Source organism: Leguminivora glycinivorella, chromosome 5, assembly GCF_023078275.1.
Source record: "Leguminivora glycinivorella isolate SPB_JAAS2020 chromosome 5, LegGlyc_1.1, whole genome shotgun sequence".
Classification (NCBI taxonomy): Eukaryota; Metazoa; Arthropoda; class Insecta; order Lepidoptera; family Tortricidae; genus Leguminivora; species Leguminivora glycinivorella.
The window spans coordinates 23,835,776-23,852,978 of NC_062975.1; the positions used below are offsets into that span (position 1 = coordinate 23,835,776).

Here is a 17,203-nt window from a genome sequence, read left to right on the forward strand (position 1 = left end):
TTTAAATTAGTTTATGCCTTTTGTAATTTGGATTTTTTTCAAGCGTCACAGAACTCATCCAATTTGAAAAATACTATACCTAAGTACAACAAAGTACTTGTCCCTAATGCAATTATATCCGTTACTTTCACTGGATGTTAAACTCAATTATTTTTATCACGCAAAATCTATAACCAGCCAAATTAATTGAATAATAAAATGGTTTTCCAATTGTAACTTACCTACCTACTTGATCGTATACTGCTCAATAAATAACTGAAAGTAACGAAAAAAAAACTCCAGGATTTTTTTTCAACTTAGTTTTTTCAACTTAGAATATAGTATGGGGTTTTTATTGTAGTCAAGTAATTACTTTTTATTGGACATAATATTACATTAATTGCAGCGTAAAATGATACGCATTTTAATCAACGGTAAGGAAAAAACTGTTTTGTAAATACTTTTTTTCTACTCTCTATTGACTGAAAGAGTCATACCTACAATGAGATCATGAATCAGAAGACCATGATCAAGGTTTCTAATGCCCAGGGCTGGCATCGAATCAGTATCCTATGCATTCGCGGCAGTTGCCCAATGTGCTCGGCTACCCGTGCAGGCCATGGCGAATTAGAGACAGTTTTCAGTAAGAAAATAAAAAGATCGCGAGGTAATTGAATTACCTAAGTAGCCCCAATAAGTTTCATTTCCAAATTCCAATTACTTAAAAGGAAGACATGACTACTTGACAAATAATCATTTCAGGTATTTTGTTGGTACTTGTAAGTAGAGTAATATGTGATGAAGATGATGACTATCTTGGAAGTACTTCAGACGAGGATGAAATCAATTATCAGGATACCTTGTATGACACGAAAGACTATCCTCTAAATTTGGATGGATCTTTAAGACAACGCTTGGCTTTGGTGAGTAACTTAAAACCTTATCTATGCGAATTGATTTCGAGGCCATACGAGTTCGAGTTCATACCTGGGTACGTAGCCAAATGCATGAATGCTTACGATAATATCGTTATCATAGCTATCTGTATTGCTCTTCCATATTGCCGCGACAGAGCCAGACATTGTTTCGAATGGCGTCTATCGTCAACGATTGTCATTCAGCTAGGCCGCCAGAAGACAGATCCCCTAACGATAAACAATTACTATCGCCTATGGACATCTGCAGAGTGAAATGTGCGTCACTGACCTTTGACGTTGAATCCGCTCTATTATTGAAGGTTTGGTAGCCCTCCAGATCTGTTCATTTCAAGATGTAGGTATATTTTAAAACAGAATCAAGTTATTATAGGCCCAGAACGCTTTTCGATATATGTATGTAAATAATTTGTCAACAAATTAATGGAGAGTGGCTAATATTTATACAAATATTGCAGAATGGTGCGATTGCAGACCCAGGAAACAGCTTTGTCTGTTCACCCATCTCGGCCTTGATGCCATTAGGGAAGTTGGCTTTAGGGGCAACGGGCACGTGTAAATCACAGTTGGAGGAGGCCATCGGCGTAGGATCGAAGTCAGAGGTAACTATTTTGATTGACTTTTCTTTTGTACTGTCCAATTCTATATTAAGTACCTATACAAAGTGTATCATGAGGAAACCGAATATTTTTGTTCGGTAAACAAATAAAAGAACATGGTTTTTTTTTTTAAATTACAATTCAAGTACCTATCGTGCGCTGGTTTTTATTTTACTGGTTCATAATTATAATAAATTGTGTGTTTTTCAGTTGAAAAAGAGCTTCACATCCTTACTGCGTGGTCTGAAATCATTGTCGGGAGTGAAATTAACAGTTTGTAGCAGAATATACGTTTCCAAACAGTACTCGCTAAGGACCTCTTACAAAAACGACGCTAGAGAAATTTTTAAATCCACCATCAAAAGAATTAACATGAAAAAACCCGATAAAGTGGCCCGCAGAATTAATAGATGGGTAAATAAGCACTTTTTTACTTTAGTGTTATTATATCATTATTTAATAAAACTTATATGCTCTTGCATAAATAGAAATTTTAAAAAAAAGTTCCACGTAGTAGGTAGGTATAGTGTCGTTTATTTCAAGGCAATAAGTACCTGTCAGAAAATTAGACGACGGTTTTTAGTTTTTACTCCGTTTTACCAAGCTGTACAACAGTCTGACAAAAAGAGCAGAAATTAAAAAGTAGCACCATTGTGTGATTAACAAAATAAAATAATAATATATAGTTTTAACGCTGACTTTATTTACAGGTTAGAGATAAAACAAAAAACCTGATAAAGGAAATAATAACGCCTAATAGTATATCCCCGGCAGCTTCGGTTATCCTAGTCAACGCGGTCTATTTTTCGGTTTGTATAATTTTATTAATTTTGATAATCGGAATATCGCATCGCAATTTATAACTTTTTCTTTTTCAAACACAACACTTTTTCTTTTTAACAAAATTTGATATAATTTGGTGGTTAAATGGGGTTCTTATTTAGTGCCTACACAATTTAGTCATTATATCCTTAAAGATTTTATAATTAAGTTACAAAAGTGTATTTACGAAAATGACATAGGTAGACATAGACAATTGTGGAGTTCTACGTCTAAAGGATCTTTACTATTCATAAGCAACAATTCCTTTTTATCAGGATTTCAGAAATAAATAGGTAATTTTTTTATTGGTTCAAATTTAAATTCCATACCTTACCTTAACTTTGATATTAAAATTGCCTAAGAGCTGTTATTTTCTTAGACGCAGTTAATTTAATTTCTTTATGGCCACTGTAAAGGCAAGGCGTGAAAAAATCACATGTTTTCAGTTGGAACTTAGTACTACCTACCTACGTCATTTAAGTGTACTTGTAATAGATACATTTAAGTATGAAAATATATTATAACTCATATAATTAATTTACAATATGTCTCGACATTTCGAACAATGTGATAGGTACTGTGAACATTCGTTCGTAGTTAATATTCGCGATATAATCCGTTTACCTAAATAGTTTTATTTCATGAGTCACCCGCTCTCGCGGTGTCCGAAGACAATATAATAGTATTATTCATTTTTAGTTCTCAGTATATTTATTTATCTTCATTTTCCTGCTAGTGACATGAACAGAAACATGTGATTTTTCTCAATTTCAGGGTAACTGGAAACACAAATTCCGCGACATTCAAATGAGAGACTTTTACACAGCTACTAGCGTCCGCAAGGTTCCTATGATGACACGGGAGGGCAAATATAAATACACTAAAAACGATGCACTCGATTGTCAGGTAACTATCAAAATATTAGATATTGTTCATATTGTATACTCGCTGCCAGTAGGAAAAGTTACATAATTCAATTTGGCTATGAGAGGATAACTATTATTTATTATTTTATTTGTTAGAAATTTGTGTCCCACTGTTGAGCTAAGGCCTCCCTCTCTTTCTTCCACGCGTCTCGGTCTGAGGTAATGTTTGGGCAATCTTTTCGGAAGACGTCAAGATCGTGCTGCCATCTCCTTCGCTTCCATAACTCTTAACGCTTAATTTTATACATTAGACGCCTTTGTAATACTTGGTGCCAAATAAAAACTAAGAAAATTAAAGGTGGGGCCATATTATAGGTAATTGTTACATTTATGACGTAAAATATTGAAAATTGGCAACAATAAATTATTATTTTTTTAAATTCCCAATCCCAATTCCCAATTTTTTTAATTCCAAATTAATTGTACAATTTTATGTAATATATGGGTGGCCTACCCGTGGCGGAGTGTTAATTATATATAATCTATTAGTTAATCGTTTTTTACGTTTGTAGCACAACACTAACCGTTCCAAAAACAGGCATCACACGATGTGACATTTTTTTCAATCTGCTAGCTAGGAACATACTACGCGGACGTCCGTCGTAAAACGACCGCGACCGCGACTTATCAGTGTGCACGGAACAAAACATCCAGAGAGCCAGATTTCGATCGGACGTCCGTGCGCTCAAGGCCACGTCCGCGTCCGTCGACCGATAGTTTGCACGGTTATGTGTAATGTAATGTCATTGTCCAGATTCCCGTCCGCGGTCGATTCACGACGGACGTCCGCGTAGTGTGTTCCTAGCTTTATTTAAGAGCTTTTCACCGAAGTGAATTATTATGTCGCTCCGTAAAAATCAACATACATTTTTTTGTCTTACAATTGACTTATTCTATTACAAATAGCCTTTCTCACAAACGACGTGACATTTCTTTTCTGGACTTTTGCTTAAAGCGCACCACCCTCGCGCACGTTCGTGTCGTGGATACAGAAAGTTCCACACTCGCGTTCACGGCATCGCGCCGCGATCAAAGCGTAGTATAATAGCCGCGATACGCGCACGAGTGTGGAGACACTTAAAAGTCTTGTAGCCAGGCCATAATAAAAATGAAACTATGTCAGTAGAAAAAAAAGCGGCAAATGTAAAAAAAATCTAATGGTTGCCTTTGGTCTTCAGATTCTGACAAAATGGGTGTGAGTTATTTTCAATAAATTGTTTACTTTGGATAACGGTTGAAAATGAAATTTTACTTTTCAGATGATAGAAATCCCGTACGTCGGCGGTCACGCATCATTTATTATTTTCCTGCCAAACACAAGGGATGGTTTACCAATGCTGCTGTACAAACTAAAACTAGCCCCTGATTTGATGCAATCTGCTATTAATAAAATGCGAGAAGAGAATGTAATATTGTCTATTCCGAAATTTAAAACTACTACGGAGTTAGATCTGAAGGTTTCATATGAAAAGGTAAGTAGGTGTTTTTCGTAAAAGGTGAAATCAAAATGATTAAATCCATACTAATATTATAAATGGGAAAGTGTGTGTCTGTTTGTTTGCCCGTCTTTCACGGCAAAACGGAGCGACGAATTGACGTGACTTTTTAAGTGGAGATAGTTGAAGGGATGGAGAGTGACATAGGCTACTTTTTGTCTCTTTGTAACGGGAGCGGAGCCGCTAATAAATAAATAAATATCATACGTTACGATATACACAGATTGACTGAGTCTCACGGTGAGCTCAAGAAGGCTTGTGACGTGGGTACTCAGACAACGATATATATAATATATAGATAGATATATAGAAAACATGACTCAGGAACAAATATCGGTGTTGATCACACAAATAATGCCCTTACTCTACCGACTAGCGATCGTGAAAAAAATGCAAATGATTTTATTGTTTCATTGTCCAATTGAAATTTTTTTCATTTCAGCTGGGATTAAATCAATTGTTAAAAACTCAAAAATCCGGTTTAAATAAAATAGTGTCCGGAGATAGTCACTTGTACGTATCGAAAGCCATACAAAAGGCAGTTATAGACGTGAATGAGAATGGTACGGAAGCCGCCGCTGCTTCTGGTGAGTACTTTTATGTTTATTTATACAGGGTGGACCAGGGAATAGTATTTATACAGGGTGGACCAGGGAATAGTAATACAGGGTGGACCAAGGAATAGGCAAGCATGTGACTTTCGATTGCCGAAATATTGGTCCAAAAAGAATAGAAAGTGTAAAATAAGTAAAAGACAAATTATAAAGCCTGATCAGAAATATATGACTAAGGGTCGGTTGCACCAAACCATTCGTAAAATTTTATCGCATAAGAAGCTCGGAGTCGTCTGCTGCGTGACGATGAAGTGTCTGTAAAATGTGGTTGATGCAACTGGTCCTAAGTATTGTCAAGAGGTCGCTGTTATTCTGGTACATGCGATGACAGTTCAGTATGAAGAAAATAGTACTAATGAAATTCCGAAACATAATTATGTTTCTGGCCAGTCTTTACATTTATGTTGTTATTCTGTCTCGTAACGTAGGAGACAACAGATTTTTTTTTTCAAAAAGTCTGTGCTGATTCTGAGTCCGTAATTACTTAAAACCATAACAGTCTACAGTAAAGTAACGCAGGAGACATTTTCATATATTTTAAACATTGTGTATAGCAACTAATGTGTGTATAAATGTCAAACAGAATGCTTCTGTATAGTATTTGTGTGTTGTAAATTTATTTCTATCTTATGTTATGGTCAATCGCTGCCGCTACCGGCGGTCGCATGATGTCGTTAGTGTTAAAATCGTTCACATTCCATATTCATTTATTTTATACAACAGGCGTTTAAAGGAGGTCATAAAAGACGAGTGGCGTGGGTAACAATTTGAAGTCGAAAATTGTTATTAAGACGCCACGAGTATTTTTTGATTCAGTTAAACACCGTTGCATACAATACTTTTTCTACGACCATGCACTTAGTTTTTAATAGGTAGTTTACTAAAATAACTTTTGTGAAATTCACACTGTTTTCTGATGTATTTTGACGCAAAGGTTTGCACTGTCAGCTCAGCTGCCCAAATTCTTCCCGCGCATGCGCGCAGTATCGTTATAACAATGCGTTGCCATGGTTGCAGAGCCAAACAATGCGGTTTTCGGTTTATTCGATACTGCGCGCATGCGCGGAAAGCCGGCGGACGCTGGCTTTGGGGAATTGATTTTAGTGTAGGGTTTTAAAGATCTATGTACGACCCTGTAAATGACGAAAACAGTTTGGGAGTAGAAAAACGTCATTTTGATTATTCCGCACTGCGCCTGCTTCTTACCGCACAGTCACTATACCTCGCCCGCAACGAGATTTGTCATGAGAGCAACTTGTGCAGGTATCAAAGAACTGATTGAAGCTAGGAACATACTACGCGGACGTCCGTCGTAAATCGACCGCGACCGCGACCGATCAGTGTGCACGGAACAAAACATCCAGCGAGCCAGATTTCGATCGGACGTCCATGCGCTCAAGGCCACGTCCACGTCCGTCGACCGATAGTTTGCACGGTTAAGTGTATATTCATTGTCCAGATCCCCGTCCGCGGTCGATCGACGACGGACGTCCGCGTAGTATGTTCCTAGCTTTATTCGCGCCGCACCGCTTCACGTTCGTGACTTGTTCGCAAACGAAAAATAAGGGCCCATTTAGACGGTATGGCAACGCATATTTAAAAATATTTTAAGCGGGTTACTCACGTATTAAGTCGATATAGCGTTCGACATGTTCGTATGAGTCTCACGGGAGTTTTATAGTTAAAAATGACAACGCATATACGAGTTTTATTATATTGCGGTATTTGTCGGTTGTGCAAAATTATAGTAACCTCAACAGCCCGCAAAGTAACTAAAATCGCATGCGAGTCCGAACGCCGCCTAAATTAGGCCTAATATACTTAACACGGTTAGGCATATTTATTTTTACACCCTAAATATAAATACCTACGCCTAATCAAATAATCATTAAATTCAGACAGCTCATTCGGTACCCCGTAACTACGTATGTAAAGTATAACGGGTTAGCATTATTAGAATTGCTGAGTAGCTAAGTTACGTAAACTAAAAAAGATGAAATCGCGACGCTTTGAAAACCTAGCTATGACATAGCCTATCTAACACTATTCCTTTATCTTGTTTATAATCATACTACGTTAAGCTCAATTTATATAAAACTCGAAGGCAAACTCAACGGTAAAGTGGCAAAACAGTTCTTGTTTCTGTTTTTTTCTTTTCTTGTGCGTGTAGGTATTGATTGAGTTCTTGGTTCATGGTTCACAAAGTAGTTTACTAAGGACTTTAAATATTTTAATCGATAAATATTTCCCGGTTTCAAATTAGTGCTCAAATTGTGTTTTGTTTTGTAGTTAATAGTCTTTAACTACCCGCTTTAAAAGGTAAGTGCATAATTTTGTTCAACATGGTTTATTATTTTAAAAATATATTATTGAGTCACTTAGTAACATATAAAGTTAAATAATTAAAAAGCCATGATTTGTAAATTTTGGCACCCAGACAGAGCCTGAACGGGATAAAATTGAATAATATTGTATTAAGGTGAATCAACTTTTTCTTGCCTGTTATTGCCATGGTTACGGTCCCCTGAGTCACGCTGGTTTTATGCAAAATTATGCTACTGAAATTATGCAAGCATGCATGTAGTCCATGTTTGTAGGTGGCAAATTAAGGAGAAAAATGAATGTTTGCATAGTTTAAGTAGCATAATTTTGCATAAAACCAGCGTGACCCAGGGGACCGTAACCACGTCAATAACATGCAACAAAAAGTTGATTAATCCATTAAACAATAGGTTTAGCCTGATTTTTCCTGTCTCCTGCGTTACTCGTAGTTTTTCTCGTCAGTCGTGTTTAAATTTAACACCACTCGTTTTGAATTTCCTCTTTCCCGCACTTGTATCGTAATGTACTATTATTTTGTTTCAGTAATGGAACTTGCATCAGTAATGAAGATTTTAACAACAAAAATATTTAACGCCAATAAACCGTTTTATTATTTTATTAAAGTTAAGAAAGAAAAAATCTTTACTGGTACATATCTGGGTAATTAAAAATTGGAAAACGAAATATGCACTTCATTTATTTACTGCTAACGAGTTCACAGCCGGCGCGTGCAAGGCTTGATCTGCTAATGACAAGTTCCGCTTTTATAATGACATAAATATTGATCAATTTTTAAAACTAAAAAATGCTTGATTTTTCTATGGAATTTTTAGTGCGATTATTTAGATGAGTTGGAGTTTCCTTTAGTACTGAGACTACTGAGTAAGAGGTAAGTCATAAATTTCAAGATTGAACTAGTAAAACTAAAACTTTTATGGATATACAAAATGACAGAATTGTCAGATTCTAACCCACACCAAATCTTCAGACCCAGGCGATAAATCCACCAATTAGTTTATTTATTGCAATAATTTTAACTACTTACATCGAGACTTAAGTGTGGCTAGACTAGCAAGAACTTGCACGCGGGTCAAACCGCGGCAAGAGTAACATAGTAGTGATAATGTATCTCTAAATAAGTGTTTTTTTTCGATATATGCATAGATTAGATCCTTTCATTGGCAGCTGTAGTTAAAGTAATTACTCAATGGAGTCGTGACTCACGTTACTTTTAGGTGGATTCACCCACACAATTTACGTTAAAATGCTTTGAACACGCTTGTAATTAGTTTTTTTCTGTTTTGTCTTCTGCGTTACTTTTGGAGTTATTTTTCAAATACAGCATTTTTAGGCAATAAAACTGTTTACATCAAATAAAATACATATTATGAAGAGTCTCTTATAACTCTTAAAAAAGTAAAGTTCGATACTAACAAGCCTTTTAATAATTAAATAATTATTATTTTATGAAAGTGAAGAACAATAATTTTTACGTATGTTTATTACTGATTGATTTTCCAAAAATTGTAATTAAATGTATTGTTTGTTTATTTTTTCAAAAGTTGCCAAAACATATCGCATATTACAGCTGGATAAGGCTCGTCGTTCTCAATTGAAATACAAAAACCTTATTATTGAAAACTAAAAAGAGTTTAATATCGTTGTTTAGGGTTTAGGTTTTTATGTATTAGTATTTATGTTACTCTTAAAGGAATACATATGCAACATTTCCTGTCTCCTGCGTTACATTAGGTGATCTTTGAAAAAAAAATATATATCAATAGTTGTTTTATTGAATATCTTTTGTTTCAGTAATGGAAATGACATTCTTGTCATTAATTATAGGCAATATAAAGTTCGAGGCTAACAGACCTTTTTATTATTTTATTAAAGTCAAGAAAGAAAAGATTTTTACGGGTACTTACAGCTCCTGAAAGGTTTTTGTTTTAAATAAAATAAAAAGAAATTATAAATTTCTATAAGTTTCGTTTCATGTAGTTATACGTTTATACTTTTAATAAAATGAAAGGGTATCTTACTGATGCTTTTTTTTAATATGCGAGTTTGACACAAAACACGAATGAAATTTTGTTTAACATTTGGTAGTTGATTTGTCAAATACCTTTTCCTGTTTCCTATAATTGAATTAAATATAGGATCTACAGTAAGCCGAGTTCTCCTTTAAAATAATTTCACTCTTCTTTTGAAACGACTGGTTTGATGGATCTGCACCTTGTACATAATAGGATAAGGTATGTGCAAGTCTGTATACTCTTTAAACATACTTTATGTAGCCTCAGCCTAAAAAATCATGGTTAAATATAATAGATTCAGTAAAGCAAGATTCTTACTAAACTTATTTTTGTTCTATAATTTTATTTGTTTTACAAAGTGGTGCGATATGAACCAATTCCAAACTAGATGTTTTTACATGGCAAGTCATTTTATGTGCTAATTTTAATGTATATTTTCATTGTTGTTTACGTTAAAAAAGATGAAATAATTATTGAAAATGCGACAATTTTAGTTTAGCATTTTCCTGTCTCCTGCGTTACTTAAAACTTTCTTTTAAATTAATATCATTGAAAATTTTAATAAAGTTCCTTTTGTTCCAGCGATAGAAAGTGTACTATTGTCGTATATTGTATACAAAAGAAAATTCTATGCTAACAGACCTTTTTATTACTTTGTCAAAGTTAAGAAGGAGAAGATTTTCACAGGTGTATACAATTAATGTGTATAAGCAGCTGTACAATTAACTTACGTATTATGACGTGACGACCGAAGTTAATATCAAGTAAATGTTGATTTACATTATAAAATGTAGTTTTTTTTTTCTTAAAAACTGTACTGATTTATTGAGATTTTCAAGTAATAATTTTTTCTTGTTTTAATTGATTAGATTAATTTACTTATTTGGTTCGTTAAAACTGACGTTTTTAAATTCTTCACGTGAGAATTAGGGCAGCTTACCTTAGCTTTTTATAACTATGACTCATAAATTCTGATTTCTTGTATTTCAGAGTAAATTGGCTTTTTCTTGGTACTCGAAGTTGGTACTCGTTCTCCTAGGACCTAGAGAACTAGTTAAAGGCTTAAATGTATATCATACACATTTTTGTGGTAATATTATCTTTTGATAATGTCCTGTCTACGCACTATGTTAGTAAACGTGTTAAGTACCTACAACATTTTTAGTAATATGACATCATTGTCCCCTGGATGACGGGACAGAATAACAACTAGAATTATTTGATAGTCCAGTCTTTTTGATGTTTTTGAATACGTTATTCGACAAATCGGTCACTCCGTGACCGCGGAAAATATATAGTCTGTTAATCGGATTATGACAGTAGCAATGTACAGCAAACTAAAGTATGGTATCCTTATAAAACAGAGAAAAGCCGCAAACACAATAATTATCATCATCAAAGTTACACATCGCTGAAACATTAAATATGCCTGCCAAGGTAGGTATTATTCAAAGACGCACAAGCGCATTAAATTCTCATGCGCAATTAATTTTTTCTCATATATTTGTGTTCGTAGTTATGGCAATAATTTTTATTTTAATCTTTAAATTTTTCAATAAACATGACAAGATTTTGAACAATATAAAACCCAGTGTTGCTAGCTCGCGATTTTTAATATTTGCCATCTTTTTAGTGACAAAATTTGGTTGACCGCCTATAATGTAATATTTTTTGGTTATAAATTGAAACCCGGGGCGCAGTTCCACATCTTCATAAAATTAAGTGAAATTTTTGCTAACGAGTAGTAACGTATTCTAAAACCTCAAAAATGGTATCAAAACACTGATTGTAGTCCATGATTTTAGTTGTGACCGTATTAGGCGCACTACCGGCACTTCCGCCATTAAAACCAATTATATTCAACGCCAACCGGTCATTCGTGTTCTGCGTCAAAATTAAGAAGGAGTTATTCTTTAGCGGTATTTATGTTGAATAAATAATGAAGTGACATTTTATGAAGACATTATTTGTGGGCAGTTTGTAAGGTAAGATAATACAAACGCTATACTATAATAGATATGGTCCTAAGAACCTCCTTGAACTGTGTACCGTACCTTTTAATGTAGTCTAATTTTATTCATTCATTCTAATATTGGGTTGGTAAGAAAGTAATGAGCGATCGATTGAATTCCACATAAAAATTTTGAGAGAGTTCTAGAATCTTCTATGGTCGAAAGTATATAAAGGACGAGTCGCACAGTTTCTCGTCAGTCATTCACTAGCTGTCGCCGAGCTAATATAAGGAAGAAAATGGACGAATTAAAAGTGCATGTAAGGCATTGCTTACTATATGAATTTCAGTCTGGCCATTCAGCCGCCGAAGCAGTGCGTAATATATGTCAGCGTGTTGCTCCTGAAGTTGTGTCTGAGGCCACGGCGAAACGATGGTTCCAGCGGTTTCGTAGTGGCGACTTTTCATTATCAGATCAACCTAAGTCTGGTCGACCGGTGAAGATTGATGTAGCCAAATTAAAAACCTTAATTGAAGGAGATCCGAGGCTAACGAGTCGTACTCTTGCTACTGAGTTAGGCTGCTCTCATGTCACCATAGAAACACATTTACACGAGTTGGGAAAAAACTACAAATACAGTGTTTGGATACCGCATGAACTTGATAGAGATCAACTAAACCGCCGTGCCGATATCTGCATACAACTTCTGTCTTTTCGCCGCACATTCAACTGGTTGGACCATCTTATCACTGGAGATGAAAAATGGGTCTTATATATAAATCACACACGCAAACGTCAGTGGCTAGCTCCAAACGAAAAAGGAATAGAGGCACCAAAAACAGAGCCTCACCCGAAAAATATTTTATGGGATGGGTATAATTTGGTGGGATATTCATGGTATTATTCACTGGGAACTCCTACCAAGTGGAATGACTGTTATCGCATTAGTATACTGTAATCAGCTTGAAAATTTAAACCAAAAAATCTGTCAGAATCGTCCACAGCATGCTAAAGTTTTTTTCTTACACGACAATGCTCGCCCACACATTGCAAAAGTGACTCGGCTAAAGCTATTGGAGCTAGGTTGGAAAGTGATACCTCATCCACCGTACTCTCCAGACTTGGCACCTAAGGATTACACATTGTTCAGATCGCTAAGCAATGCCTTCAATGAAAAAAAGTTCGATGATCAAGCCCATCTACGACAGTACATAGCTGAGTTTTTTGAATCTAAACCTAAGAACTTCTTCGCCGATGCTATTCATTCTTTACCAGAACGATGGAGACAAGTAGTAGATAACGAAGGCCGTTATATTTTTGATAAATGATTAAAATAATAAATTAAATAAAAATTACAATATTGGTTATGATTCGCTCATTACTTTCTTACCAACCCAATATTATAAATGGGAAAGTGTGTGTGTCTGTTTGTTTGTCCGTCCTTCACGGCAAAACGGAGCGACGAATTGACGTGATTTTTTATAGATAGTTGAAGGGATGGAAAGTGACATAGGCTACTTTTTATCTCTTTCTAACGCGAGCGAAGCCGCGGGCAAAAGCTAGTACATAATAAACTAAACTTAATATAACTTAAACTACTTAACATTTACCTCTAGAAAAGCTTTATTTTAAGGACGAGTTTATACAAGTACATTAACGAGGCCCGTTGACTTAAATTAATAGACATAGGTAATTAAAAATAATTTTTAAGAAAAAAAAACCGCCGCCTTTGAGTTTCTGGTGAAAGCTACTTGTAAATGTTGGATTAGGTAGAAATGTGTAGGTATTTTTTAAAACTGCTTTTAATGCTTTAATTATTTGATGGCAACACAAATGAATATATACGTATAACGTTAAGGTTTGAGGAGTTTCCTCAATTCCTCATGAATCCGATTATAAGAAATCAAATCTTGACAAAATTTGACTTGAAAACTCAATATGCTTAACAAACATAACTAAATAAATGTCATTGTTCTGGACGTAAGTGCATGCTGTTCTTATAAAAATACCAAAGTCACTATAAGCGTGCCGTTCAGATTTGAAGAGTTCCGTTCTGGCCATCATCAGCAGTTTCACTGCACCAAATGTCACTGTTCCGTACCTAAATGCATGCTGATCCTTTAAAAACACAAAAATCACCATATATGCCTTTCAGATTCGAGGAGTTCCCTCGATTTCTCCAGGATCCCATCATCAGATCTACATCACAAAGAAAATGGGACCAATCTGTATGCATATACATTCAATAAAAATAAAAAATTCAAAATCGGTCCAGTAACGACGGAGATATCGAGGAACAAATATAAAAAAAAACATACAGACGACTTGAGAACCGTCCTTCTTGAGAGATTTGAGGCGACGGTTAAAAATACAATAATTAGGAGTAGGAAAGTTATATTAATGTTCTATTGACTCAAATCACTAACGTCGTAAATATACATGCAACAATTTTATCACGACATTGTATGTGTTAAGTTTTTCATGTTAAAACACAATGAAATAATAATTAAAAAGACGACTTTTTTATTAGCATTTTTCTGTCTTCTGTGTTACTTATTTTTTTAAATCAATAGTATTAATGAAAATTTAGTATTTATTTGCTAACTGCCGTTTGTTCCAGTGGTGGAAGGTGCATTCTGGGCTTCTATTATATAGAGGTACAACAAAAAATTCGAAGCTAACATACCTTTTTATTACTTCGTTAAAGTAAAGAAGGAGAAGATTTTCACAGGTGTATACAATTAATACATGTTTATATGAATTTAGAAGTTTACTTATTGTGACGCGGCGAACAAAGTCCACTAAGACCCTTTGTCTCCGCATCTCTCCTTCAGAACAACCGAAATGTATCCAAGACGAACGCTTCGCTCCAAGCGTCCAATTAGGCTTTACACCAAGGGTGCTAACCCTTGGTTCTTTAAGTAATAACCTGAATATAATCATACACTGAGAGAAAATACAACCAGTTTTCATGTTCGTTCAACAAGTTTTTTTGGTTAAAATAGCGCCTACGTGCTCTTTGGTTCAAACAACAAGCTACTTGTCATTTGAATCGGCAATATATTTGAATCAACAAGTCGATTTTATAAAAACAACCTGACACATATTGTTTTAAACATACGTTTGGCTGATTCAAACGGATAAACCGCAACAAGTCGAACTTGTTAAATTCACAATGCAAATTTCTCTCAGTGTACTAAAAAGTTTAAAGCAATCCGTGAATTTTCATGGTTAGAATCAACTGATATGCCAAGTAAAATATAATATTATATTACATTATAATGTGGTTTTAATTTTTCACCTAAACTTAACTAATATAATTGGCGGTTTTTATATGCTGACATTAAACGTCGATACGAACTCTACATTATCCCAAAGTCCTTCCTTCAGTCCTTCCTTCATCCTTGAGAAAATGAGGACGGTCTGGCGGCTCTGGCCCTGTAGCCGAATGGCATTTCTACGACGCGAAACGAAAAGGAAACGCCGCGAAAGGTTGTCTGGCTCTGTCGCGCCAATACGCTAGAGCGATAGAGATAGATATCTACGAGCGTTTCGTTTCGTAAGCGTTTCGTGACCGTTTGTGTCATTCGGCTACGCACCCTGGGCTATAAATCCATAACTCCTCATGCCAAAATTCGTATAAAAATCTCTTAATGAAAAAGTATACCTATATTTTCTCACCGTTTCACGTCGTCACGCCGCGCCGTGTACATATGTGGCCAGGTCCTAAGTCAGAGAATCTAAATATTTCATAACTATTATGGTTGACAAGACACATCGTCAAAGCACGTAGTCTGAAGTCACCTAAAACCTTGAAAATTTTCTCTTCTTGGATTGTGTGAAAGAGGATATGAAGAAGAAAGATGTGAGTGTTGAGATGACGAAAGATAGAGGAGAATGGAAGAGGAAGGTGTGTTGTACCGACCCCACATAACGTGGGATAAGGGTAGGAGGAAGAAGAATAAAAGCTATTAATACTATAGAGGTAATAAATATGACTAAGAACCCTGCACGGGAAGCATGGTCGCGCGATAGACGATAAAATATCAGGCCGTCCCTTTCGCACTTACAAATAGTGCGATAGGGACGGCCTGCTATTTTATCGTCTATCGCGCGACCATGCTTCCCGTGCTGGAGTCAGTACTCTGCCCCAAACTTACGAAACAGAATAACAACAAGCGGAGCAATTCCAACTTACACTAATATCTTTAAAACATCTCAGATAGAATACCGAACTATTTTATGAAATATTGTTCCGATCCCCGAATTCACGGGTTTGATTCCCGGCTTCGCCAGTAGTGAGATCGCTTTTTCTTTAGTGTGTGACTTATTTCAGAACCAGTTGATCTCAGAATATCTTCAAATATCGTGGATTTCGCTCGCGCTTGCCCGTAGTTAATGTTAGCGGGAGTAACGCCGTGTCTTGCGTGGGCGACGGTCGCGCGACCGTCGCCGTCGCGTCTCATACTTCCATATCGATAAGGTTTGATTTCGTATGCGTCGCATCGCCGTCGCGCGAACATCGCGCGACCGTCACCCACGCAAGCCACGGCGTAAGACGCACGATAGCAAAAAACATCTTTTTGTTAGCGTTCTGTGTGCGTAGCCAAACGCACAAACGCTTTACGATACGCTCACGAATCGTGAGCGAATCGTGAAGCGTTTGGACATTGCTACGCACACTGAACTGAAGTCAGCGTAGGTTTCAATCAGCCGGTAGATAATTTGTGTTTGTATTGAAATGAAATGAAATATTTATTTACCAAGTAGGTATATTACAATGCGCTTATGAACGTCAAATAAAGCTACGCCGGCTCTAACCCTACGCCTCAGCCTTGAGAAGATTTCAGTCCCCCCTCAGTTGGAGGGGGGACCGAAATGACTATTCATTTGCAATCAAAAAAATTTAGAATGTCTTTTCAGTGACAATGATGGTCGGATCAGCGGGCGTTCACGTTCAAATACAGAGCATAATTTTCACCGCCGACCGACCTTTTATTTACATGGTCAAAGCTAAAAAGGAGATTATTTTTAACGGTATTTACGTATAAGGGAAGTTGACAATAAAAAAAATGTTTGGCGAAGGATATATCTTATACTATTAAACGAGCAATTCTTGTATATTTATTTATTTATTTATTTATATATACCGACGATCTCGGAAACCGCTCTAACGATTTCGCTGAAATTTGTTTTGTGGGGGTTTTCGGGGTGAAAAATCGATCTAGCGTAGCCTTAGATCCCGGAAAACGCGAATTTTCGAGTTTTCATGAGTTTTTCTTTCGCATTTGTAAACGTAAAATATGGTCCTTAATTTCGCCGCGCGCGCATCGATTCCGCTTAGCTCAGTCGCACGAGGTCGGTCTAATGTACGCAGATAGATCGTAGGTGTCAGGGTTTCGAATCCCGGTCAGAAATTAAGTTTTTGTTTTTTGTCTTTTTTTTTTGTTTTTGTATTTATAAGTTTTTTTTTATCTAAAGACGTGATATATTAAAATAGAACCGAGCGAAGCTCGGTCGCCCAG

General features: G+C 35.9%; 1 protein-coding gene across 5 annotated transcripts; it reads left to right on the forward strand.

The window, feature by feature from the left end:
- The first annotated feature begins 243 nt into the window (after nucleotides 1-243).
- LOC125226530 (antichymotrypsin-2-like) lies at nucleotides 244-16,764 on the forward strand. Of its 5 annotated transcripts, none has more exons than XM_048130517.1 (9): nucleotides 244-413; nucleotides 742-902; nucleotides 1,373-1,516; nucleotides 1,724-1,927; nucleotides 2,224-2,322; nucleotides 3,110-3,241; nucleotides 4,521-4,733; nucleotides 5,200-5,344; nucleotides 16,602-16,764. In XM_048130517.1, the coding sequence occupies exons 1-9, from the start codon at nucleotides 392-394 to the stop codon at nucleotides 16,727-16,729; spliced, it is 1,248 nt and encodes a 415-aa protein (XP_047986474.1). In that variant the 5' UTR covers nucleotides 244-391; the 3' UTR covers nucleotides 16,730-16,764. The 5 variants fall into 5 exon arrangements, with proteins under 5 accessions (XP_047986474.1, XP_047986473.1, XP_047986476.1 ...); XM_048130516.1 differs by lacking the exon at nucleotides 16,602-16,764 and adding an exon at nucleotides 11,532-11,686; XM_048130519.1 differs by lacking the exon at nucleotides 16,602-16,764 and adding an exon at nucleotides 9,506-9,678.
- Nucleotides 16,765-17,203: the final 439 nt, after the last annotated feature.